The sequence below is a fragment of the Halichoerus grypus genome, chromosome 2 (assembly GCF_964656455.1).
Source record: "Halichoerus grypus chromosome 2, mHalGry1.hap1.1, whole genome shotgun sequence".
Classification (NCBI taxonomy): domain Eukaryota; kingdom Metazoa; phylum Chordata; class Mammalia; order Carnivora; family Phocidae; genus Halichoerus; species Halichoerus grypus.
Genome location: NC_135713.1, coordinates 41259902 through 41285542, shown reverse-complemented (window position 1 = coordinate 41285542; position 25641 = coordinate 41259902). Strand labels below are relative to the sequence as shown.

Here is a 25641-nt window from a genome sequence, read left to right as displayed (position 1 = left end):
TAGTATATGGCCGCACCCAACCTCAAGTGGACAGAGAATGCAACCCTCTCATGTGCCAGGAGTGAGAGCCAGAATATTCGCAGCTATCCTAAATGACTGCCAAAGTATACGCCATCTGTACGAATACTAAATAAATGGTTAATCAAACCAAAAGAAGACAAAGTAAGGTTTAGAGAGAACATAGAGCAGGTGGAAAAAATAAAAAGTGCACATTAAGGTAATATTTAAACCAAAATATATTGATAATTACTTTAAATGTAAATCAACTAAATGTTCCAATTAAATGACAAAGATTGCTGGCCGGAAAGAAAGAAATCTATCACATTTCATTGATTCTAAGATGCATCGTTTTCTACTTTTTGACATTTCTGGAATAGAATCAATGACACTGTATGATTGCTGTCAGCCAGATGGCAGTTATGATGTAACTATTATTGCCTGTTTACGTATGAACTTGGCCATGACCATTGATATTGTTAGGACTTCAGTTCAGTTATGTGCACTATTGGTTGTACCCACATTGAATTTAATTGCCATATAAAGTTACTTAAAGAGGGGCGCCTGGGCGGTGCAGTCAGTTAAGCATCTGACTCTTGGTTTTGGCTCAGGTTGTGATCTCAGGGTCATGAGATTGAACCCCGTATGGGGTTCCTCACTCAGCTCAGAGTCCGCTTAAAACTCTTAAAACTCTCCCTCTCACTCTGCCCCTCCCCTCTGCGCTCTCTCTCTTTCTCAAATAATCTTTTTATTTTTTTTAAGTAACTTGAAGAGATTATATACCATAATGCAGCACTGAAACAGAAAGTTGCTTTGAATGGCACAAAAAGATAGGAAAAGTGTGGAATATAAAAATCTATTCCTAAATTCTAAATTCTAAAAGATCCCTGTTGATATTAATAAGGTAATAATTACAAGTTCAAAAAACATTGCGTCACAGATGAACTGGCAGTATTTTATCTTTCTAGTTACATGTAGGAAATGGTCTGTCTAGGAACAGTTGACTTTCTAGGTATGAAGAAATACTGTACATCCTGTTTATAAGAGACCTATCTAAAAGACAAGAATACAGAGAGGTTGGCAGTAAAAGAATGAAAAAAAATATATACATGCAGATGCTAATAGAAAAAACTAATATAACTATGTTAATATCAGATACCAGATAAAATTAGATAATACAACAAAGAGCACAAGTAGAGATATAGTCAATTCTTAATGATAAAGGGGTTAATTCATCTGGCTATTACTGGAAGATATTACAATTCTAAATCTGTATACACTTCATAACATGGCCTCAAAAAAAAAGCAAAAGGTGACAGCAATATAAGAAGATATAGGCAGATCCATGTTTGCTAATTGATAGGAGGAGCAGACTAAAACATAATATAGAATATTTAAATAACACAATTAAACTTAATTGAATGGATATAGAGAGAACACAGCACTCCATCCCCAAAACCAGAGGACACTCAGTCTTTTCAAGCATACGTGTGACATTTATAATAATTGGTGATAAATGGGCCACAAAGTAAACTTCATATATTTCAAAAGACTGAAATAATACATAGAATGTCCCCTGGTCACAATGAAAATATCCTAGAAACCAATAACAAAAAACTAAGAATAGTCTTCATATGCAACTAGAAGCTAGAAGGCCAGGAGCCCTGTGGATGTAGTCCATACAGATTGGCCTCCGGGCACAGGGAGGGGAGGGTTCAAGAGTGGATCTGGAGGGACAGACAGGAGCGGTCTATCACATCATCTCAAGAAATTAACAACAAGGGGTGCCTCGGTGGCTCAGTCGTTAAGCGTCTGGCTCAGGTCGTGATCCCAGGATCCTGGGATCGAGCCCGCATCAGGCTCCCTGCTCCATGGGAAGCCTGCTTCTTCCTCTCCCACTCCCCCTGCTTGTGTTCCCTCTCTTGATGTGTCTCTCTCTGTCAAAAAATAAATAAAAATATTAAAAAAAAGAGAAATTAACAACAAATCAGCAAAAAAATAAGCCCAAAGAAAAGAATAAACATAAGCCCAGAAATTAAAACAGAAAAAGGCAAATGAATGATTCATGAAGATCTTAATGCATCTTTCCACATTTATATCTTTTCTCACAACAAAAAAGTATAATCTTACAATAAATAAAAGACAATAATACCAAAAATTGTAATATTGTCGTGAGGGATAAATAAATACGTAAAGCACCCAGCTTAGTGCTCGGTGCGTGGTAGGAGTTCACTGTAGATGAGTTCCCTCAGTCTCTCTATGGAATTAAGCTACCTCTCTCTGTGTATTAATGGAGGGAAAAGATGGTGCCTGCTTTTGTTCGGCAATCAATGTTGTCCCTTTTCTTGGATAATCACACTCAGTGTGCCATCATAAAATGTATTCATCATGCTTTTTTTCCATGTCTAAATTTGAAACATTAAGATGCTTAGACAAGATTTGGGGCTCATTCAGGCATAGGGAATGTAAGCAGGAGTTGAGAGCCATGAGAGAGTAGAGGGGCAAAGACCCAGATTCAAGGTTTTAGTCCAACTGTCCCTACATCAAAAGTTACCAGTTGTCTTTGGCCTTTACAGGAATCCACCTCCTGATCATTGGGCTTTAGTAAGTGGTCTGCCCACTTATGTTGCCCAGAATGGCCTGGTAAGTAACACAACTTGGAAGAGGGAGAGTCTTGAATCAGTTGGAAGAGTGAAAGGATTTCAGATCGAGAGAGTGGGAAACACGATGGGAAGTGTGGGTCTCTCAAAGCCTGACTCTCTCATTTCTCAACTCACTTGACACTTGGTCCAAGGACATGAACAGAGAATTGACATCTGAGGAAATACGAAATACACAGAGAAATAATCCTTAGATGGGAAGGGGCTTAGTCTCACTGACAACTAAAGATACTTGCTCGTGTGTCAGGGACAAAAGCAAATGGCAGACTGGTCTCCCAGGCTCACCACAGACCCAGTCCCAGCCTCTCATTCCAGAGACTCAGTTGCCACTCTTTACCCCTCATCCCTGCCATATTTCCAGCTGTACCATGTACAGCAGAGCTCAAATGCTCCATCTCCCACCACGCCCCACCCACTCGGGGTCAAAAATGGAGTAAGCATCCCCTGCCCTAGAGAGAAAGGTCTTGTCTGTTAGCTGCACATCACCCCCATATTTGAGCCCGGTCACCCCTTTATCCTTCCCCAGGCACACACTACTCAATGCTGCTCACATAGCAAGAAGTTTATATATTGAATATTTTCTAGGTACCAGGCACTGTCATTGGCTTTGGGGATAGACAGATAGATGTACCAGATACAACTTCTGTTCCGAAGCTCATAATCGAATGGGGAGATATTTTAAACAGATTCTTATATACAATGTGATGAGGACACAAGAGAGATATACTGGGTATATTCTAGGAACACAAAGTGGGAGGCATATAAACCAGGCTTTTCTTCCTAGAGTGTTAGTCTGAGTGGTTTTAAAATAAATAGGTATTAGGCGGGCGGGAACGGGAAAGGGGATTCAAGATGAAGGCAACGACTTGAGCAAACCCAGGCCTGGAGGTTTGACTGGCATGGTGTGTACAGTCCGGTGTGGCTGGAATATTAGGTGTGAGAGAGGAAGAGGTCAAGAGATGAGGCTTGAGGGGGAGGGGAGCGCCAGATAGCAGTGACCTTGGATGTCAGGTCGCGGGGGGTGGGACGTTAATCTGTAGACAATGAGCTTTTAAGCAAGAGATTGGCATAGTCAATTTTCATTTTAAAAAGATAACTCGGAGAGATCTGAAGGGATTAAGAGGCAGAGCACAAAGTATATCCTTACAAGCAAGAGAAAAGGAGCATCTCAACAAGGGCACAGACAGTGAAGAGTACCAGCATGGCACACAGCCATTGAGTGCCTAGGAGCCACGCAGTAAATAAATTTGCTCATTTGATACTCACACAAGTCTGACAGAGACAAGATGGAGAGAGGGAGATCAGGGATCAGATCTAATACCAGGAGGGTAAAACTGGCAGGACTTTGTGATTGTGAGCAGAGAGGGAGGGAGAAAGAAGAGTCAGAGCCAATTTCGGGCTTCTGGGTTGGATGAGTAGTGCTGCCATCAGGTTTGGATGCAAGATGAGGAGGTCAGTTGCAGACACGGTGACACTGAGACATTTTTCGGCAGCAAATGTCCAGTAGGCAGCTGAAGAGATGACTCTGAAGCTGTGGGAGAGAGGAGGGACAGAGATGGGGATTTGGAAGATATCAGGACCAGATGGTACCTGAAACCATGTGTGTGAATGAAGTCACCAGGGAGAGTGAGAGGGACCTGGGGTGGGATACTGTTGGATGCCAGCATTTAAAGATTAGGTGGAGAAAGAGGAATGTGTGAGGGAGGATCAGAAGGAGGGCTCAGAGGTATCTGGAGATCCGGGAGCGAGTAGTGTCATGGAAACCAAGGAAGTAGAGAGATGGCCAAATGCAGCAAAAATGATCTAGCGAGATAAGAACTGAAAACCCTATTGAGTTTGGCAGTTAGATCACTCGTGGCCCCGATGAGAGCATATTTGGTGGTGAGGTGGATGTGGAGACCAGCATGTGGTCTGCCAAGGTGTGGATGGGTAATGAGGAGGTAGAGAATCGCAAAAGAAAAGAACAGGAGAAAGCCTGGATGGTTGCTACTGGGACCATGTTTGGGTCGAGGGAGGATTTCATTTTCCAGGATGGGAGAGACTCAAGCAAGCTCATGGCTGAAGGGAAAGAGCCCTCGGAGAGGTCGGAGATCAGGAGGGAACAATGGCAACTGATGAAATTGGTCTAAAGAGAGGCCAGTTCTGGAACAGGAGCAGAGACAGCTCACCCTCTGAGACCACAGGATGGTCAGGGCCAGTGGGACTGGCTGGGTTACTTCAAGCTCATATTGGTACCTTTTTGAGAACTAGAAAAAAGTACCCCTTCTCATTGGACAAAAAGAGAAAGACGAGGAGCATGGCTCTGCAAACAGGCTGAGTCAAGAACAGGCTGGATTTCAGCTCCCAGTCAGCCCCTCAGTGAGATGTTTTTGTGCAGTACACACACTATGCAACTGTACACAGAGGTCCCATGGGCAGGGCTCTGGAGTGTCGGCTAAGTCCCATATGTATGGTAGGGTAAACTGGTTCAATTTTTAGGAGAGGAGTCTGGCAACATAAAACCAGAGCTATAACACCTTTTATTTCTCATTCTCCTTTGGGGTTTATACCCCAAGAAAAAACTCCTTTACAAAACAAACAATACCAAACCTAAGTGTAATTGGTTTAAAGATGCTTGGAGTGGCATTATTTACACTAATAATGACAAAAATTGGATACAATCCAAATATTTAACAAAAGAGAAACAACAAAATGAGATACCATACGGCTATTAAAAATGACAAACTGTAGCCTCAATTTTTTCAAAGCTTGGAAGTGACTAAGGAGTGAAGCAAATGGCAAGAAATAATGTTCATAAGGTAGCTTTTCTGTTCAGTAGCCTCAGTTAATCATTGAAAGCCATCTTGAGCATGTCTACCTGAGGAAAAGAATGTGAACGCCTTGGGCAAGGACATAGCGTTTCTGAAGATAGCACACAGGGCTCACTGGGAATGCTATCGAGTCTAATCACGGCTCCATTATTCCTCTTCATGACTTTCAGATTTGCAACATCATGAATGCACCTGCAGAGGACTTTTTTACATTCCAGGTAAGTCATTATTTCTTTGGTCTCTTAGTCGTCTGATATTTTTTCCCCCAAAGAGGGTTTGAATACATTAAAATCCATCTACTTATTGGGAAGCCGTCTCAACAAAGTAAAAACACGGATGGAAAAAAAACCATGTGCCCATGGAAGTGGGGAGGGAGTTACTTTGGTAAATTCCAAGGTTCCATTTGGTTTTAATGTTCACACGCTTTGCTTTCTGGCCTCTGGACCTTTGCTTATGTTGTTCCCCAGCCCCGGAACCATCCTGTCCTGCCCAAATACTCTCTGCTCTTCAGTACAACCTCAAATGCTATGAAACTTCTATGAAGTCTTATTCTGTTTCCTCTGGCTAATATCATTTCTGTCTCTTTGGGATTCTCATGGAATGCTGTTTAGCACTCCATTTGATTTTATCTGTCTTTGTCACAAGTGTTTATGGAGGGCGTTCTCTGTGCCAGGATGTGACACAGGGCTACACTGGCCGCAATGGTGGACCGGACAGACATGGTCTTTATCTCCATGGGGAGAAAGGCCATGGAGTGCTGGTCAAAAAAGGACAGAAGGATAGAGGAGGGAATCTTTCTGGGGACCTGACTTAATCTGGAAGGAATCAAGGAATGTCCCTGAGCAATTATGTTGGGGCAGCAAAGAAAGGAGAGAAGACTACAGGAAAGAGAGCTTGTTGGAAGGACCTAGAGTAGCCCTATGGATCTAAGTGAGAGCTAGCGTGGAGAGTGGCAGGAGGAGATTCTAGAGAAGTAGACCAAAGCCAGATGACACATGGCAAGGACAGAGGACACGTGGCCTGGAGTTCTCCATACTATATTCCCCTTACTTTATCTTTTATTACCCTTCTTTGCTTTCAGATTAATTCCTCTCAGCAGAATATCAGCTTCCTTTGGCCAACGGTTGGGCCTTATCTTTCTTAATATCTTCAGCTCCAGGTGGAGCTATCAATATTTGTTGAGGTTAGCCCGCCAGATGGAAGAAAAACAAAGCATTAGCAATTAGGAAATAATTAAGAAGAAAATAAAAATGACTCTTAGAAAAATTAGTGAATTATTTTTTTACTCTTTGAGGACCATCATGAAAGAGCTTAGCAAGGATATCCTTCCAAAGGTAACGTCGTATGCCTTGTGTTGGGATTTTGATCGTATCTGTGTGACGAGCTCCAATTATTGCCGAGAACGGCTAACCTGACTATAACCATACAGAACTTGGTCCCTACCCAATTAAGTCCATTTACCCACATTAAAAAAATCAAATCTGATCTTGTTTTTAGATTCTAGGCTTCTTCCTCTAACTCATCCTCTACAAAGTAGCCTGAGTAATTTTTCGAAACTCAGGCTGCATCAAGTAACTTCTCTGCTTAAAAATCCTTAATGCTTTCGTGTTTGGCTTTCAATAAAACCTGTCTCCTTATCATGGCCTTCAGAAGGAAGGGGTTCCCCGAAGGTTAGGTGGAGACTTGGGGGGAAGGCAAAGCTGGAACTCATGTTTCCTGACCAACAGCCCCTTGCTCTTTGGGCTGTAATCTGCATCCTCCTGGAGTCACTTTCCCACCAGGTGCTGAGTTCCAGTGTTACTGAAATCATCATTATCCTTATCACCATCTCACCACCTTAAGAATCTTAGAACTTTGGAATTGGAAGACTCTCCAAGTACAGGAAGCCTTCCTTGATTTCCTTCCCTCCTCTGGCTCCCCCAGAACCATAAGAAACTCCCCACCTGCTGTGCAGTTGCTCACTTACCTTCCAGATTATGAGCAACCTGAGGATAACTTTTGTGCCTCATTTGCCTTGGTTTTTTTGATTTCTAGCTCAGTTAAATGTTTAATATTTTACGAGTCCATGAGAAAAGAGCCTAGAAATGACCTAGTCCAGTCATTGCCATGTTATAAATGATAAAAGTGAGAGGCTCAGACAGAGGGGAAATGACTCACAAAGGGATACCTTACGACTGACCGAGATATTTCAGCTCCCTTGTCTCATTTGTTCCGTGAGCCAGAGATTCTTGCTACCATCCCCATCTACAGATGAGACAATTGAGGCCCACTGAGATAAAATGACAGGCCAAAAGTAACCCAGGGAGTCACATCAAGAGTCAAGAGACAGGGACGCCTGAGTGGCTCAGATGGTTAAGCGTCTGCCTTCGCCTCAGGTCATGATCCCGGGGTCCTGGGATCGAGTCCCGCATCAGGCTCCCTGCTTCTCCCTCTGCCTCTCTCTCTGTCTCTGTCTCTTATGAATAAATAAATAAAGTCTTAAAAAAAAAAAAAAACAGAGTCAAGAGACAAACAAACAAGATCTTTAATGATGGCTTTGTTAAGCCCCTTCCAGCACTGGTAGCGTGTGGGAGACACCGTGAATGAGAGACTCTAAACGATCAGAAGCAGGTGAAACACTCCAGATTACCTTAACCTCTTCTCAGAGCAGGCAGGTGGAAAACAAAGCACAGAGCCCATCATTAAGCCAAAGGTTTTGTTGACATAGCCACAATCTGCTTTGTTTACCACCTACCCACAGACCCTAGTTGTTTCGCAGTTTTCATTTTTAGATATTACCTGGAAAGCACAGGCACTTTTTAAACAGACCTAAATAGCTGGCATGGCAGAAAGTCTGAAAGTTTTGACGCACAGAGGCTGGTGAACTATATGGTATTTAAACTCATTGGAACCCCTCTGCTCCTCCTCTGTTGTTGCATATGTTGTTGATAACAAGCAGACAGAATTATTGTTCCCTTGTCCTTTTCTGACTGCTATTTCTAGGGCCAGTTCTGGCCAGACTTCTGAATGAAAGGTCCTCCTGAACAGTAACAGATTTGTAACCTACTCTGGCTTCTCTTGTAGAAAGAGCCTCTGGATGAGTCTGGATGGATGATTAAGAATGTCCTTTCTATGCCAATTGTGAACAAGAAGGAAGAAATTGTTGGGGTGGCCACGTTTTACAATCGCAAAGATGGGAAGCCCTTTGATGAGATGGACGAGACCCTCATGGAGGTATGGTTTGGGAGGAGGCCTTTGCCATTGGGTTGCAGCGTTGGCTTGTTGCCAGCATGTGGGGGGCCCTCACTTGGGAAGGGGTGGGAGCTTACCTTTTCGATGCGACCCTGACTCAGCCTAAATGTCCGCTCTCTTTGCTCCCACTTCTGCACTACCATGTGCTGTCAGAGAAATCCACATTCCCTTTGAAACAAATTTTAATTAATAAACTTTACCTCTTAGCATTTTTAGGATCATGGCAAAAATGAGCAGAAAGTACAGAGTTCCCATATGCCTCCTGTTCCCACATGGGTACACATACTTGGGTAAAGTTATTACAGATAAGAATGATGCTTTATGTGTGTTGGAACTTTATTTTAAAGTGCATTGCCATCCATTGTTTGATCTTTATCCTCACACCATCTCTTCGAGGAGGGCAATACCCAGCTGATCAAACCCATCGTACAGCTGAGGAAATGGAATCCTGGAGTCTTGCCCTAAGTTGCAAAGACAGGATCAAGCCTGGATGTTCTGCCTCTGGATGTTCTTCTTTTCTTTCCTTTCAGTCTTTGGCTCAATTCCTGGGCTGGTCCGTCTTAAACCCTGACACCTATGAGTCAATGAACAGACTTGAAAACCGGAAGGATATTTTCCAGGACATGGTAAAATACCACGTGAAGTGTGACAATGAAGAAATCCAGAAAATCCTGGTGGGTAAAGTTCTTTTATTGTTTCTGCTCTAGCAGAAACACCCTTGGTACGTGGCCAGAGCAATACTCAAGCTCCGTGAAGGCAGAGACGAGTGGGCTGGCCTTGCACAGGGATGTCCCAGGCCCCTCACATTCAACGGATGGATGGATGGCTCCACGAGTACCAGCGACTCATACATAATGGCTGATCTGTGTGGCTTGGCGACAGCTGTCCTTTGCATGCCACCTCAGTCTTAGGGCCAGATCTTGGCTTAACAGCTCTGGAAACTCCATTTTTCACTGTGCTGAGGGCTGACTTGGTAGTAGAGATGGAGTCACCCAACCACAGCACCTACTCTGAGAGGAAGCTCTCTCTGACAGCCCGATGGACAACGGTCAGTTTCTCAGAGACTCCCTCCATGGGGCCAGCTCACTCAGAAACCCAGTCAGATCACAGAGGAGTTTGGTGAGCAAAGAAGTATGACAGAAGGAGTTAGATGTTAGTAGGGAGTCCTCACATAGTTTCATCACTTTACAGTTTATAAGGCAATTTCACACTTAGTGTATTGTTTGATGCTCACAACAGCACACTAAGGTGGGCAGGATAAGTGTTTCTATCCCTGTTGTAGATATGAAGAAACTGAGGTCCAGAAGGGGGAAGTACCTTGTCCCCTAATCACCCAGCTCATTAAATAGTTCTCGTTTAACCTTTATCAGGATAATGAGCAAATTCTCTACTATTCTTATGAACGGGGGCTGCCTCATGGGGTAGTGAGCACCCTGTCAAGAGAGGTATCCAAGTAGAGGCTGGGTGATCATTTATCAGGGATGCTATAGAGGAGAGTCCTACCTGGGGTAGGAAACTGGATGAGGTACTTTGAAAGATATATGGTGATTAGTGACTCATCATTCCTGGGATTTTGTTCTCAAAGAGATCATGATCTTAGAAGTCAATTGAGTTAGCCAAATGGCATTGGATAAGATGCCCAGCTGAGCTCCCAAGACCTTGCTTATAGATCTCACAAGTTGAAACAATACAGGCCAATGTTTTCAGAAGTGATTTCTTAAGCTGGGAAGATATCACAACAAATTTGATCATTTCATCCCAATCACTGATAAATTCAAAGGAGAAATCATGTAGTTTGGATGAACTGACTCATGGTTTGCTTGTCTCAGTCCATGATTTCAGCCAAGTGATGGATATGTGGGCCCTCTGGCAGCACAGCCTCAGGGAACCAGTGAAAAGTGAATAGACTATGCTCTGGGTCAAGAAATCAGAAGCAAGAAACTGGGTCCAGGTCCCCCCTCCTCTGGCACATGCCCATATGGTACAATAGGCCCGGGGAAGGAAGAAACTTGCCCCAAGTCACACAGTAAGTAAGAGGAAGAGCCAGGACCATGAGCAAGACCTTCTGACTCCAGTCAGTAATAGAAACAATAAGAATATCAGCAACATTATTTAATTCTAGTGTTTGCTATGTGCCAAGCACTGCACTGAGGGACTTACGTGCATTATTTCATCTAGCTGTATACATGTTTTTTCAAAATGACTTGGCATAAATCTAATCTTAATTCACCAGTTAAGTACTTTTATTATCCCCATTTTACAGGTGAGGAAATGGAGGATCGAAGGCGTTAAGCAGCTCTGCTAGTAAGTGGCAAAGCTGAACTTGCAGGCAGGTCCCCACGGCCGGAAGCCCAGGACTTTGGTTTTGCCCAACAATGAATGGTGAAGGGCAGCCTCTCTGAGTTGGTGGCCCCCGCTGCAAGCACTTTGGAGGAAGGAGGAGAATGGAAATGGAAAAGTGGAGCCATATTCAGACCTCAGATGTAGTAACCGATTTTTTTTCTCTCTCTCTGCTATTCTGGGCACTGGCAGAAAACCAGAGAGGTGTACGGGAAGGAGCCGTGGGAATGCGAGGAAGAGGAACTCGCTGAGATCCTGGTGAGCAGGGCAGAACCTCGCAGGCTGCGTCCTGAGCATGCGCAGGGCAGGGGGCTGCCTCGCAAAGCACGCCCCTTGCCCACCCTGCTCTGATCCTCCCGGCAGACCTGGGATGGGGCCAGGGCTGGGGGCTGCCGGGGGAGGGGCCCACGAACCTTCAGGTGCCCCAACCCCTGGACGCCCCTCCTTACACAGCAAGGAGAGCTGCCAGATGCAGAGAAGTTCGAAATCAATAAGTTCCACTTCAGCGACTTGCCCCTCACGGAACTGGAGCTGGTGAAATGTGGGATACAGATGTACTATGAGCTCAAAGTGGTGGACAAATTTCACATTCCTCAGGAGGTAAGGTCAAAATAAACCTCTTCCGATTCCTTTTTTCTTCTTGCTTGCTTCTTTTTTTTTTAACTCAATCTGTAAACAGCGCACCCTCAGCTTTGAGGCTATAAAGCATTAGTCATGTTGCACAGGTGAGTCATTTATCAGGAAAGAGACACCCAGTTCCTCTGAACTGTGGTGTTCTGGGCGCGCTGGATTCTCAAGGTGGCTTGTGAGGCACTGAGTTCCCAAGGCATGAATGGGAACTAATAGTGAAACAAGGGTGGGAATTGTGGGTCAGTTTAGACAGGACTTTTCCCCTGCAGGATTCCTTACAGCCTACTGTGAATCTAGGGGCCTGGGGACGGACGACGGGGAAGGGGGGGCTGGGGTGGGGGTTAAGCTCAAAATTTCCCAGACTTGTTTGATTCAAGCAGCGGTTCTCCAAGTGCTGCCCCAAACCACATCAGCACTACCTGCGAATGTATCAGAAGCACAAAGTCTCCGTTGTGCACGCGCGCACACACACACACACACGCATTCTCCTAGCTCTAATGAATCAGAAAGTGTGTGTTTTAACAAGCCCTCCGGGTGATTCTGATGGGCACTCACGTTGGAGAACCACTGACTTAAAGACCCCTTTTGTTTTCCTCCCCGGTAGCTCTCCGGGGCCCAGTTTGGGAAACACTGATGACGCTCCATTAGCGGGGTTAGTGGAGGGTCTCACACGCACCTGGTTTCCCAACAACGTCCATTTTGCTCGTATTTAGCCGTTTGCAAAGTACTCTGCCAGCGTTCCCGCAGCTGTTGCTTGCCCGCTCGGCCCCGTGGGGGGTGGGGTGGGGCACGGGTGGGGGTGGGGGGCAGGGGTGGGGGGGGTGGGGGGCAGGGGTGGGGGGTGGGGGGGGTGGGGGGCAGGGGTGGGGGGTGGGGGGGGCAGGGCCTCCCAGGCCTCACTCCCGCGCCCGTGTTCGCAGGCCCTGGTGCGGTTCATGTACTCGCTGAGCAAGGGCTACCGCAGGATCACCTACCACAACTGGCGGCACGGCTTCAACGTGGGGCAGACCATGTTCTCCTTGCTGGTGGTACGGCGGGGGACGGCGGGGTACGGCGGGGGACGGCGGCGGGCGCTTCCGGCCCCACCGGATGACCTCCCACCCGCGCCCGGAAGCAGCCGCTTTGCTCTGGCTTCGGTGCTTTAAAAAAAAAAAAATGGCGCGAGAGGAGCACACGCTTAGCCTACGTGACTTCCGAGCAGAGAGAGTTGTATAAAATAAAAAATGAAGGAAAGCGCAGGCTGCCCGCAACCCCAGTGCGGTTATTTAGAGATAACCATGGCACAGCTCCTTCCAAATCCTCTTCTAGAAGCATCGAGACCTATTTTTACACACGCAGACAGACACACAGAGTGTGTTTGTTTATATCCAACTGAATAGTTATATCCTAGAACATGTTTCTTCATTTGAAAAACTATACCAATCACATTCTCCATATATTTAATTTTTTATTGTGGTTAAATACACATCACAGAAGACTCCCTGTTTTAACCGTTTTCAGGTGTATGGTTCAGTCAGGGGTATTAAGTACGTTGTTCACCATGTTGTGCCACCATCACGGCTATCCGCCCCTAGAACTTTTTCATCTTCCCCCATAGAAACTCTGTCCCCACCAAACAACAACTCCCCTTTCCCCTCTGTCCAGCCCTGGTGACCACTTTCCCGGTTCTGTCTCTATGAATTTGACTACCCTAAGTACCTCATGTACCCTAAGTACCTCAGACAGTATCAGCCCTTCTGCGTCTGACTTCTTTCCCTCAGCATGATGCTTTCGAGGCTTATCCATGATATCGTGTTATGGCTGCATAGTATTCTGCATTGTTCGAATACACCAGGATATCTTTGCCAAGCCCCCTACTGTTAGCCACAGGGCTCGTTGTCGACCTTTCGCTGTTACAAACACTGCCACGGTGTCTTTGGATGGATGTACCTATGTGTATTTGTGTCAGTCTTTTCGGCTCAGAGAGTTCAGAGATTCGTATTTCATGTAAAATGTTTCCCATCCAGATTATGATGCAAGTCTCTGGCCTTGTCCAGCCCCCCTCCTCCTCAGGTCTTCCCTCATGGCTGGAATGGTGGGGCGGGATGGGCACTAGGGCCTCAAGGCAGGAATTCTGGCCAGGCCACCACAGAAGATGACAGTGACACCGCTGAGACTTGATTTATTTCTTAGAGTCACAGAGTCAGCATCACCTCTCCAGAGCTCTTCCCCAACCCGTTCTCCAACACCCAGCATAAACTAGAAGTATTTGAAGGAGGCTCAGGGAAAGATTCTTCTGGGCTGTGCTTAAACCAGTGGAGGGTCTGTTTTGCCAGTCTGGGCATGTTCAAAAGCCCTCCAGATCCTAAAACCTGACAGCTGCAATTTCTCAACCATCTGTCTAGTCCAGTGCACTCTACCTCCAGTGAGCAGATTGGGATACTGAGGCCCAGAGGGAGACTGGACCAGTTAAGATCGCTCAGAACTAGGGTGACCAACCATCCCCGTTTGCCTGGGACTGTTCCACTTCTAGTATGGAAAGTCCCATATCCTTGAAAAAACCCCCAGTCCCAGACAAACATCTGGTCAAACTATTGTGCCAGGGACAGAGCCAAGGTCAGCCCTGTGTTCCCAAGCTCCAGGCCTCCCCCTCACATCTGCTCTGCTTCCATCCCCTGTAAGGAAGGAATGAGTGGCACCTCTGATTGCTCTTCCAGACTGGAAAGCTGAAGCGATACTTCACGGACCTGGAGGCCTTGGCCATGGTCACCGCTGCCTTCTGCCATGACATTGACCACAGAGGCACCAACAACCTCTACCAGATGAAGTGAGTCGGCCCTCCCACTGTCCACCCTCTCTGCCTCCCGCTCCCAGGACTCATTACTCAGATCTGAAAGGCTCTCAGGCAGATTCACTGGCCAAGGGAAAGTCCCACGGTCCACAGCTTCTTACTTCCTCCTGCCCTGTGGGTCTGGGTAAACTCCAGTGACAGACAGAATAATGACCCCCAAATATGTCCATGGCGCCATGCCTGGAACCTGGGAATATGTTGCCTTATATTCAAAAGGGACTTCAAAGATGTGATTAAAGATCTTGAAATATAGGGATTATCCTGGGTTATCCAAGTGGGCCCCATGTAGTTAGAAGTGTCCTTCTAAGAGGGGGGCAAGAGGTTAGAGAGGAGAGAGGATACCGCACTGTTGGCTCTGAAGATGAAGGATGGGCTACAAGCCAAGGAAGATAGGTGGCCTCTAGAAGCTAGGAGGCAAGGGAACAGATTGTCCCCTAGAGCCTCCAGAAGGAAAGCAGCTCTGTGGACCCATTTTAGACTCTGAACTCCAGAGCTATCAGATAATAAATCTTTACTGTTTTAAGCTATTAAGTTTGTGGTAATTTGCTATCACAGCAATATATGAAACTCCCTCCCTCTCTGCCTTCCTACCTGCTGAATGAATTTAAGCCGAATGTAACTGACACTGGCTCACTCATTCACCTTGTATTTGTAATGCTCCTAATGTACGTGTGGTAGGTCCTGTGCTGGACAAAGGAGGTACACCACGGTAGCAGACACAGTCCCTGTCCTCACACAGCTTACATTCCAGACAGCCTCGGAAACGTGGTCCTTGCACCATGGTCTTGGCGGACCTGCATAACCACCTTGTAGGCTGGGTAGGTCAGGGACTAGTGTTGTACTCATATTATGGAGGAGGAAACTGAGGCCCTGCCCAGGGCCCACAGCCTGTAAGTCATAAACAAGCCCTAGAACATGCTGCTCTGAGGCTAGAGGGCGTGTTTACACTTTACCTTATGGGAAGCTAAATATTGAGCTCAGTGCTTGGCTCACAGTAAGTGCTCAACAAATATTTATTGAATAAAGACATGAATAAACACACCACTTGTGGGAATTCGTAGCTTCTCCTGAGACTCAAGTATTTCATCAAGGCCTTGTGATCCTTAAAGTATGGCCCAGGGCCAATGTCCATGAATGAGTACAGGGAACCCAGAAATCTCTAAAATTGCCTGTGGCGTTGTATGTGTGCGTGCCTTTGGGGCACATGCTATTCAACGGCCTCTCTAAGGAGTCCATGAGCCCAGAGAGGCTCGGAATCAGCTGTGGAGAAAGCTAAAGCCTGAGAGGAGACCTGATGTCTAGTCTTCTTTCCCACTATCTCACTGTGTGACAAGCTCCTTCTCAGTGCTGGCCGTCAGCCTCTCTGCCTGCAGAATTAGGAGGGGGCAGGACTGGATGATGTCTTTAACCTCCCTCTTGGCCATTCCATACTGATTATGTGTGTGTGTGTCTCCCATTAAGATCCCAGAACCCACTGGCCAAGCTCCATGGGTCCTCCATCTTGGAAAGACACCACTTGGAGTTCGGCAAAACATTGCTGAGAGATGAGGTAGGATGGGTGGAGGGCCCTCTGCATTGCCTGCCGGGAGCCCCCATCTCACCAGAAGCCTGAGTGTGGCCGGGCAGCACTCTTCCCATCGGCTTGGGCTGCCTCTCCCACCATAGGGGGTCACCATCGGTAGTTGCGTGACTATCCTGCCAGCATCACTTCTCACATCTCTTCTACGGTTTTCTCTTTAGAGCCTGAATATCTTCCAAAATCTCAATCGCAGACAGCATGAGCATGCAATCCACATGATGGATATAGCAATCATTGCCACAGACCTCGCCCTGTATTTCAAGTTGGTATTTCTTTTCATTTTAAGAACAAGAATAACAATAACAATGACTATAATAATAAACACCATAGATCCAATTGATTTAATATGTTCTGTGTGCCAGGCACAGGTCTTGTGCTATGAAACAGTAACTCTCACTGCAATCCTGGGAGTTAGATATTCTCACTCCCATTGTATCCATGAGACACTGAAATCCAGGGGGAAAGATTGGCTAAGTAAGATCCAGGTAATACATTGGTGACAGAGTCTAGGTGAGAACCTAGGTCTTCACTCCTGGGCCTTGGTTCTTTCCACCTTGTTTTGTTAATTATGTTGTTTTCAGAAGCCTCTGTCTGAAACAGCCAATGTTAGAAGCCCCGGGGTTTGCCTTATTCTAAGACGAGCTCCTTTAACGAACTGGTGTGTTTTGCAGGAAGAGGACAATGTTCCAAAAGATCGTGGATCAGTCTAAGACATATGAAACCCAACAGGAGTGGACGCAGTACATGATGCTGGAGCAGACACGAAAGGAAATCGTTATGTGAGTAAGACAGGGCTTAACCCCTGATTTTCCTAAGCTGGGGGTCCCTGAGGTGAGATGCTGCACTGACAGGCCTTGCTGTCCTCAAGGGAGCCCTGGGACACTTGCCATTTTAGAGGCTGCTGACATCTGAAAACAATGAAGTTATGCCCAAACGGAATTGCAGAAACTATGGTATATGTTCAATTTTTATTTTAACACTAAAACATAAGATAATATTGTTTTATTTCTCTGGATACAAAAAGCACTGTACTTGAAGTATTTCTATCATAAGATTCAGAATTTGGGTGGTAAAGTGATATGACTTTAAAGGTTTTGATAAAACACAAAGCATTACACCAGTTATGATTTGAGTGATACCTATGTGTCACTCAAAATATGTAGGCTTAATTTTTTTTAGCATTCCTTTATATGTGGCAATGTCCTACAATATAGCTCTGCTATTCACAAATCAGGTACATGATTTATATTAAATTTCTAGTGCCCTGCTGGCATGAGGTCTGGTAATGGGACTCACATTTGAGTTTTTAATGAATATATTCTTCCAGTTGCCTCAGTGTGATTCACCTCAAATGATGATGGGGTGAGAAGTGTAAATTTGAGGCCTTTTGTGACTAGGTGGCCCAAGCCAAATGGTCTCCTGACTCCCCTGTGATGAGTCCTAGGTATCGACGGTCAGGGAAGAGAAGGCTTGACCCCATTCCCAAGGAAGTTATCAGGTTTTATCTCCAGATGCTTCTGTGGAGATGAGGTGTGATTAAACCACAAATGTTGCAAGTCTCTGCAACAGAGAAGAGGTGGCTGCCGGGACAGGCTCTGGGAAGAGGGGCAAATGGCAAGCTGCCCTTCCCTCAGCCTTGCGGTTGTCCAACCAGGCAGACCCCCTGATCTTGAGGAGCTGTGCGACCTGCCCCCACTGAGCAAGGGGGCGCACTCAGGCTATGGCTGTTCCCAAGAGCACCAGGCGCTGCCCGACTGGACATTTCAAAATGGAGCAGCAGAAAAATCGAACAAGTGAGACGCACACCCTGTTCTTGGATAAGGGCACTTAGTATTAAATGTTGTCTATTCTCCCTAATTAATGATTCATTTAAGGTGAGTCCAAGGAAAACATCAACTTTATTTCGGGGATCATTAGGAAGCAGTGCCAAAATTCTTATGAGGAATATGTAAGCAAGAATAGCCAGAAAATTCTGAAATACAAGAGTAATGGTAGGAAGAAGGAGAACTAAAGGCAGTTCAGTCCTAGACATGAGTAGGACAGGTCAATGGGGGCAGCTCGAAAGACTATGCCTGTGTTAAAAGTGGATTTTGTAGGCACCTGGCTAGCTCAGTCGGAAGAGCATGCGACTTTTGATCTCAGGGCTGTGTGTTTGGCCCCCGTGGGGTGTAGAGAAATAAATAAAACTTTTTTTAAAAAGTGGATTTTATACCAGTGAAGAAAGGGATAAGTGCATAAATGATGTTGGGACCGTGAGGTAGTCTGATGGGTTTTTTTTCCTCCATTTCTTGGTGGACCCAGACTGGGTGTCCTACAAATTTAACCCCATTCTGACACTGTCTATATGGAGATAGCATGAGAACGCACAGGTTAAGGGCTACTCCCACAAGACTGCCACACTGCAGACACCAAATGAAAGTCAAGGTTGCCACTTCTGTTTCTGACCCCCTGGCTATAAATTGGAGGTTTCCACAACCCCATCCTTGGGTTCTATTAATTTGCTAGAGCGGCTCACAGAACTCAGAGAAACATTCCCTAATATCTACCAGTTTATTATAAAGGATGCAGAAGAACAGCCCAATAAAGAGATATGTAGAGCGAGGTTCAGAAGGGTCACTAGCACGGGAGCATCTGTCCCTGTGGAACTGGGGTGCTCCACCTTCCCTGCAAGTGGGTGCTCCACTAACCTGGAAGCTCATCAAATCGCCATTGTTTGAGCATTACAGAGCTTAATCTACAGTTCCCCCCACTCCCACCCTTTCACAGAGGTTGATGGGTGGGGCTGAAAGTTCTAGCCTTCAATTTCCTTGGATTTTCTGGTGTCCAGTCCCACCCTGAGCCTTTCTAGGGACCCCACACTAAATCATGGTCATTAGCCTAAACCCATAGTGGGCTTTCTAGGAAGGACGCTGCTGTCACTCAGGAAATTCCAAGGGTTTGAGAAGCTTTGTTCCAGGAACCAGAAACAAAGACCAGTGATATTTTGTATGATACCATAGGTGATCACAAAGCCAGGTCGCTATCTTACTCCTATAGCAAAATAAGTTCCAGATGAATCAAGGGTCTTAAAATAATGAGAAAACAAACCAAAAAAAGGAAGAGAGGGAAAAAGGCATGGTAGAATTAAAAAGAATAAATTCAGAGGGAGCTTTTCTAAGTGTGACATAAAATTCAAAAGTCATAAATAGATTGATAAATTTAACTACATAAAAATTAGGGATTTCTGCACAACACATGTTAAGAATGCATAGCTAAAGTCAGAAAGCAGGTGATAAGCTGGGAAATGTATCCAACAGAACTTTTGACAGAAAAAGAGCCCATTTCTTTAGTAAATAAAGTGTTAATACAACTCAAGAAAAAGACTAATCCAATAGAAAAATGGGCAAAAGGCTCATTTTTCCCAGACATTTCCCAGAAGAGGAATTACAGAGGGAAGCAAACATATGAAAAGACGATGACCTGACTCACAATCAGAGAAATGCAAAATAAAACCACAGCGAGACAAAATTTTTTCACCCCTCCAATCAGCCAAGATGAAAACGTTTGCAAGCACACGGTGCTGGGCAGAGTGAGGGGCAGCAGTGATCTAATCGCGTCCACTGCAGCGGGAGGGTCAATAGACGCAGCCTCTGTGGGCGGCGGTTCGGGTCCAACTGTAAATGCCCATCCTCTGACCCAGCAATCCCACGGGCAGGATTCGCCCTCCAGCTACTGTCCCCAACGTGTGCCAACGAGGTACAACCGTATCCACCACTAGTTGACGCAGCCTTATTTGTAATCACCAGACAGACTGAAAACCAGTATCCACTGATGGGGGAACGGGTCAGCTACGTCACGGGACGTTCATACAACAGGATGTGAGGCAGGCTTTGCAGCGAATGATAGGGAGGATTTCCCAGATACGATGTTTAATTTAAAAAAAAGAAAGAAAGAAAGAAGAAAGGGCAGAGGCAGGACTTCAATCCCTGCAAAAGCCAAGGGAGTTTTAACTGGAAGTCTTCAAACTGAGGTACACATACCCCTCCCACCCCCACTCCCAGCCCAAGAGGTGAAGCATCGTCAGTCCCCTTACTCTTCTCCCTCCTTACAAAATAAAGTCTTACTCAGGCCTTCCCTCTCTCTCTCTCTCTCTCTCCCTCTCTCTCTCTGTATATATATATATATAAAAGGCATAACAAGGCATTAGAGAAAGAGAACTGTCCTGGATTGTACAATGGGGCAACAGGAGCTAAGGCATTTTTTATTTAACAATCTTACTTCCTTCAGAGAATGTACCATTGTCCAGGGATGCCCACCTGATATCAGGGCAAAGGGGCATCAAAGTAAGTACTGAGAGTAGCAACACACATTTAATCTGTGCCATTTTCTATCATCTGTCTATCTATCTATCTATCTATCTATCTCTCTGTCTGTCTATCTGGCTACCATGTATCTGTTCTACCTACATACCAATCTATCTACCTGCGTCTACCTTTCTTAGAACTGAGAATAAAAAAATAAGATGGATGACACTGGGATGCATTCTAACATGCTTATTTGAATTGGAAAAAAAACTGGATTCTTTCTGACAAAAACACGTCTGATCTGCTTGCTTTACTGGACAGTAACAGACAGGCATTTCCAATTATGTTACATGGCAAACATTTCCATAAATTAAACGGGTCAAATCTGCAGCTGCAAAGTTTTGATGAAAAGTTAAAACTTGTTAGAGGATGAAAGCACTTTATAAAAAATATAACACTGAAAGATATGTTTAAATTAGTAATGTCTTAGCTGACCTCACCCATTCTGAGGATCTTGGCTTAAACCAGAATGCCACAGAGAAAGTGTCCAGGGTGTAATTAATAGTCATATTAGAAGCCTTGGTGAAATCTTTATGGTATGCTTCCAGAAAATTGAGGAAGTGAGTGATTCAAAGGTTTGCTTAAACAAAATTGAAGGAGAACCTAATGGAATTGTCAGCTGATAAATCATTCAGAAGAATGATCGCAGTATACTTTTTAACAGTTAATTTGGAAGAATTGAGTGACATTGCTGTAACAAAACTTCCATTCCCGAGGCTTCTAATTACTTGCATCTATAAAAAGAAAAAAACTGGCATAAAACACATGCTAAACCCTATCTTAATCTAGCAATGAGAAATAAATATTCATTCATTAACTGATTTTTTTTTAAAGATTATATTTATTTATCTGACAGAGAGAGAGAGCGAGCACACAAGCAGGGGGAGGGACAGAGGGAGAGGGAGAAGCAGACTCCCCACTGAGCAGGGAGCCCCATGCGGGGCTCAATCCCAGGACCCTGGGATCATGACCTGAGCCAAAGGCAGTTGCTTAACCGACTGAGCCACCCAGGTGCCCATTAACTGATTTTTTAAATAAGCCTCATCCTGTCTCATTAAGAGATGAATTTCCAAAAAAATTTACCTTGAGCATTTAATAATTATTTCTAAAAACAGGCAATATATCTTTGTTGTATTGGTTAACTGTGTAATAATAAAAAGTGCCCCCCCAAAAGTTTTCAGTACTTGGAGGCCTATGGTCAAAGAAAAAAAATCTTTAGTTATATCATTTCAGTTAATGGGCGTATTTGGTTGCAGGTAAATGTGAAATGGCGATCAATGATCATTGATATACATATATGTACTTGCATATATACACATGTAAACACACACACACAAATATAAAACATTAGGATGGGGCGCCCGGGTGGCTCAGTTGGTTAAGTGTCTGACTCTTGGTTTCAGCTCATGTCATGACCTCATGGTCGTGAGATCAAGCCCCATGTTGGACTCCATGCTCGGTGGGGAGTCTGCTTGGGATTCTCTCTCTCCCTCTCCCTCTGCTTCCCCCCAACACTCCCTCTCTCTCTCTCTCCCATATAAATAAATAAATCTTTAAAAAAAAATTAGGATAAAATCTGTGGGTGAAGTCAAGTGGAGATACAAGCTTATGGATAAAAGGAAGGATGTAAAATTTTAAACTCTTAAAGAAAAGCTTGTTCATGTATTTTTAAATGGTTGATGGGCCAAAGGTTGGCATGAAACTGCTATGCCATTTAGATTCCTTTGTATGTAGAGAATGATGTAACAATTTCATTTTTAAATGCCAATGTTTATAATGTGCAATAAATTAGATCCTTTGCAAATATTTAAGCATATGATGAAATTGTCAAGATGTCAACTTAAAAACACATAAGAGAGTAAATATTTCTCACAATTCTTTAGGTAGGCACTCATTGACCATTTGAATGCCTGTAAATCAGGTTTCTCAACCTTAAGGTTAGTGTTTATACTGCTGAAATCTGGGGACAACTCTGCTGTGGAGAGCTGTCCTGTGCATTGTAGGATGTTTAATAGCATCCCTGGTCTCTCCCTACAAGATGCCATTAGCAGCCTCCTCTTTAGTTGTGACAATCAAAAATATCTCCAGACATTGCCAAATATCCCCTAGGGGCAAAATATAGTCCCTGACTGAAAACCACTGCTGTAAAGCAGTCTTGGGGTCCATCAATGACATACAATTAGACCTTCCCACGTGGGTAGAGTGTGGCTATTACACAATGAAGGGCTTTGGCACCCACAGCCTGGGTTCAAGTCCCTGCTCTCTCACTTACTGCTTGTGTGACCTTGAGCAGGTTAATTCACCTCTCCATGCCTCAGTTTCCTCATCTGCTCAAAGAGCATGAAAGATCCTACCTCCTAATTCTACCTGATGGATTATCATGGGATTTGAGCTGGGGCATGGAGTGCTGTGCAGTATTGCTCACAGCACATAGTGGTGTTGGGAGCTTACTGGGCTTTAATAAGATGTGTTTGGTCTTTGTGCCCAGTTCCCAGACACAGAGCTCTAAAACCCTTGGAATGTTCTGAGTGGTAGGAGTGATAGGAGTGTCTTTTGTTCTAATGAGGCGACTCTGGGTGGGTTCCTGGAAGGCTTCAGGATGGGGGCTGATCACCAGGAAGACTAAGCCATGATTAGAAGCTTGGAACTTTCAGCCCCACCCTCAATCTCTGTGCAGAACAGAGGGGCTGGAAACTGAGTTAGTCACCAATGGCCAGTGATTTAATCAATCATGCTTACATGATAGAAATCTCTAAACAACAGAGTGCGAAGAGCTACTGGGTTGGTGAACACATCGAGGTGCTGGGAATGTGACACGTCTGAAGAGGGCGTGGAAACTCTGCATATGCCCCACTCCCACCCCATCCCTTCTCCCGTGCCTCTTGTCCATTGGCTATTCCTGAAGTGTATCCTGTAAGTAAAGCGTTTCCCTGAGTGTTGTGAGCTGTCCTAGCAAATTTTTGAATCCGAAGGCAATGTTTGTGGGAACCCCCGACTTTGTAGCCAAGTTGGACAAGAGTGTGGGTAACCGGAGGACCTGGTATTTGTGACTGACGTCTGAAGTGAGGGCTGTCTTGTGGGGACTGAGCCCTTAAGCCTGTGGAGTCTGACGGTGTCAGAATTGAATTGTAGGACACGAAGTTGGTGTCAGAATTGGTTGTTGTTAGGAAAACACTCAACACTCCCCTCCCCCGCCCCGTGCTTCGATGACCTTGGAGGGCTCCTGTCAGTGAGCCTCATCCAGGCTGAGGTCCACACCTAACCCCTTGACACAACCTAACCAACCGGCCTTTTCTAGCTGCATAGCTAGTTCTTAGGTGACCCTACTTCAGGATGGTGACTTCAGGCTGAGGTGTGAAAGTAACTCTCGAAGGAGGGTGTGACTGCCCATTCTTCATGAAAGCCCTCATGTCTCCACTTAATTTCCAGTTTCGCTCCTCACAGTCTGACCAGACCATGAGTTGGAGGGGCTTCGGGATCCTCCAAGCGCTGGGGTGTGAGGCCTGCCACCTGTGTTTGTACCACCCATGAGCGAAAATGCCCATTCCATTTTTAAATGATTGGGTGGGAAATAATCAAAAAAAGATTTCCTGGGGCGCCTGGGTGGCTCAGTCATTAGGCGTCTGCCTTCGGCTCAGGTCATGATCCCAGGGTCCTGGGATCGAGCCCCCGCATCGGGCTCCCTGCTTGGCGGGCAGCCTGCTTCTCCCTCTCCCACTCCCCCTGCTTGTGTTCCCTCTCTCGCTGTGTCTCTCTCTGTCAAATAAATAAATAAGCTCTTAAAAAAAAAAAAAAAAGATTTCCTGACAAAAAGTATAAGAAGTTCGCATTTTAATACCCATAAATAACATTTTACTTTTCTACAGATGGTCACATTATGATTTTGGTGGGTCCTAGACACTTTTGCCTCTGTGGCTTCTTCCTCCATTAAAATAAATAAATTAAAAAAATGGTATTTTATGATTGTGCTGGTATAAAGACAAATATAATGCGGGCTGAATTCACTCTTACATCTCCATCATTATTATATTATTTTTTTCTTCTGACTTGAAAATAAATTAAAATTCAAATATTGTCACAGGCCCCTAAAAGTATCCTGCGCCCTGGGCCCTCTGCCTTTACTTACCTCCGGCTGCTTTCACGTCACGATGCCAGAGTCGAGTAGTTGAAACAGAACCCACATGGTCCGCAAAACTGAAATTATTTACTGTCTGTCCCTTTATAGATTAAGTTTGCCAGCCCTGGCCTAGTGTTTTGCAAATGAGAGAGTGAGGACTTACCTAGTGTCACATGCGCATAACTGGAGCATCAGGGACCGGAAACCTTCACCGTCTCCCTCTCCTGCACACCCACAGCTTTCTCAGGCTTCCCTAGGCCCTCCCTGGCAGGCCACACCCTCCAGGCCTGGTGCAATTCCAGGAGTGTCTAAATGCCCTGCCGGGTGGGCTGGGATGCTTTCAGAGGCCAGCCAGGGGTCGGGGAGAAGCGCCACTGAGCCGCACAGCCTTGCAGAAGAGAGATCTGCCTTGACGATCGGCCAGGTGAGCAGGAGCTCAGCTTGCTTCCATCAGCAAGCCCTGCGCACCTGGGCGACCGTGGTTAACGTGATGAAGGTGATGATAAAGAAAATGAGGACAATGTGCGCACTCACAGGATCATCTTATGAGATGGTCACAGTAGCCCGTAGGACGCATGTATTACATCGAACCGTATGAAATTGTTGACTTTTGATTGTTTTTGACCCACAAAGTCAGAATTTCATGATGCAATCTAATATGATTATCTCCTTTTACAAAGCAACAGACAGAGGCTCAAAGACATGAAGTCACTTGCCCTGACACAGCAAGTAAGGAGAAGAGCAGAGATCTAGTTGCTCTGATTCCAAAGCCCTGCCTGGAACTTTTTTTTTTTTTTTTTTAAAGATTTTATTTATTTATTTGAGACAGAATGAGAGAGAGAGAGCACATGAGAGGGGGGAGGGTCAGAGGGAGAAGCAGGCTCCCTGCCGAGCAGGGAGCCTGATGCGGGACTCGATCCAGGGACTCCAGGATCATGACCTGAGCCGAAGGCAGTCGCTTAACCAACTGAGCCACCCAGGCGCCCTGGAACTTTTTTTTTTAAGATTTTATTTATTTATTGGAGAGAGAGAGAGACAGAGATAGCGAGAGAGAGCAGAAGCAGGAAGGAGAGGGAGAAGCAGGCTCCCCGCTGAGTGCAGAGC

General features: G+C 45.2%; 1 protein-coding gene across 3 annotated transcripts in view; it reads left to right on the top strand.

Annotated features, from left to right (window-relative positions):
* Positions 1-25641, top strand: part of PDE6A (phosphodiesterase 6A) — a 58134-nt gene that overhangs the window by 22582 nt on the left and 9911 nt on the right. For all 3 annotated transcript variants that reach the window (XM_078066732.1, XM_036080653.2, XM_078066733.1), the window contains 11 exons: positions 2574-2640; positions 5638-5685; positions 8531-8680; positions 9229-9372; positions 11231-11296; positions 11492-11638; positions 12589-12696; positions 14365-14474; positions 15960-16047; positions 16239-16339; positions 16749-16856. In XM_078066732.1, coding sequence (XP_077922858.1) covers positions 2574-2640; positions 5638-5685; positions 8531-8680; positions 9229-9372; positions 11231-11296; positions 11492-11638; positions 12589-12696; positions 14365-14474; positions 15960-16047; positions 16239-16339; positions 16749-16856 — 1137 coding nt within the window. The remainder of the gene's footprint in view (positions 1-2573; positions 2641-5637; positions 5686-8530; positions 8681-9228; positions 9373-11230; positions 11297-11491; positions 11639-12588; positions 12697-14364; positions 14475-15959; positions 16048-16238; positions 16340-16748; positions 16857-25641) is intronic.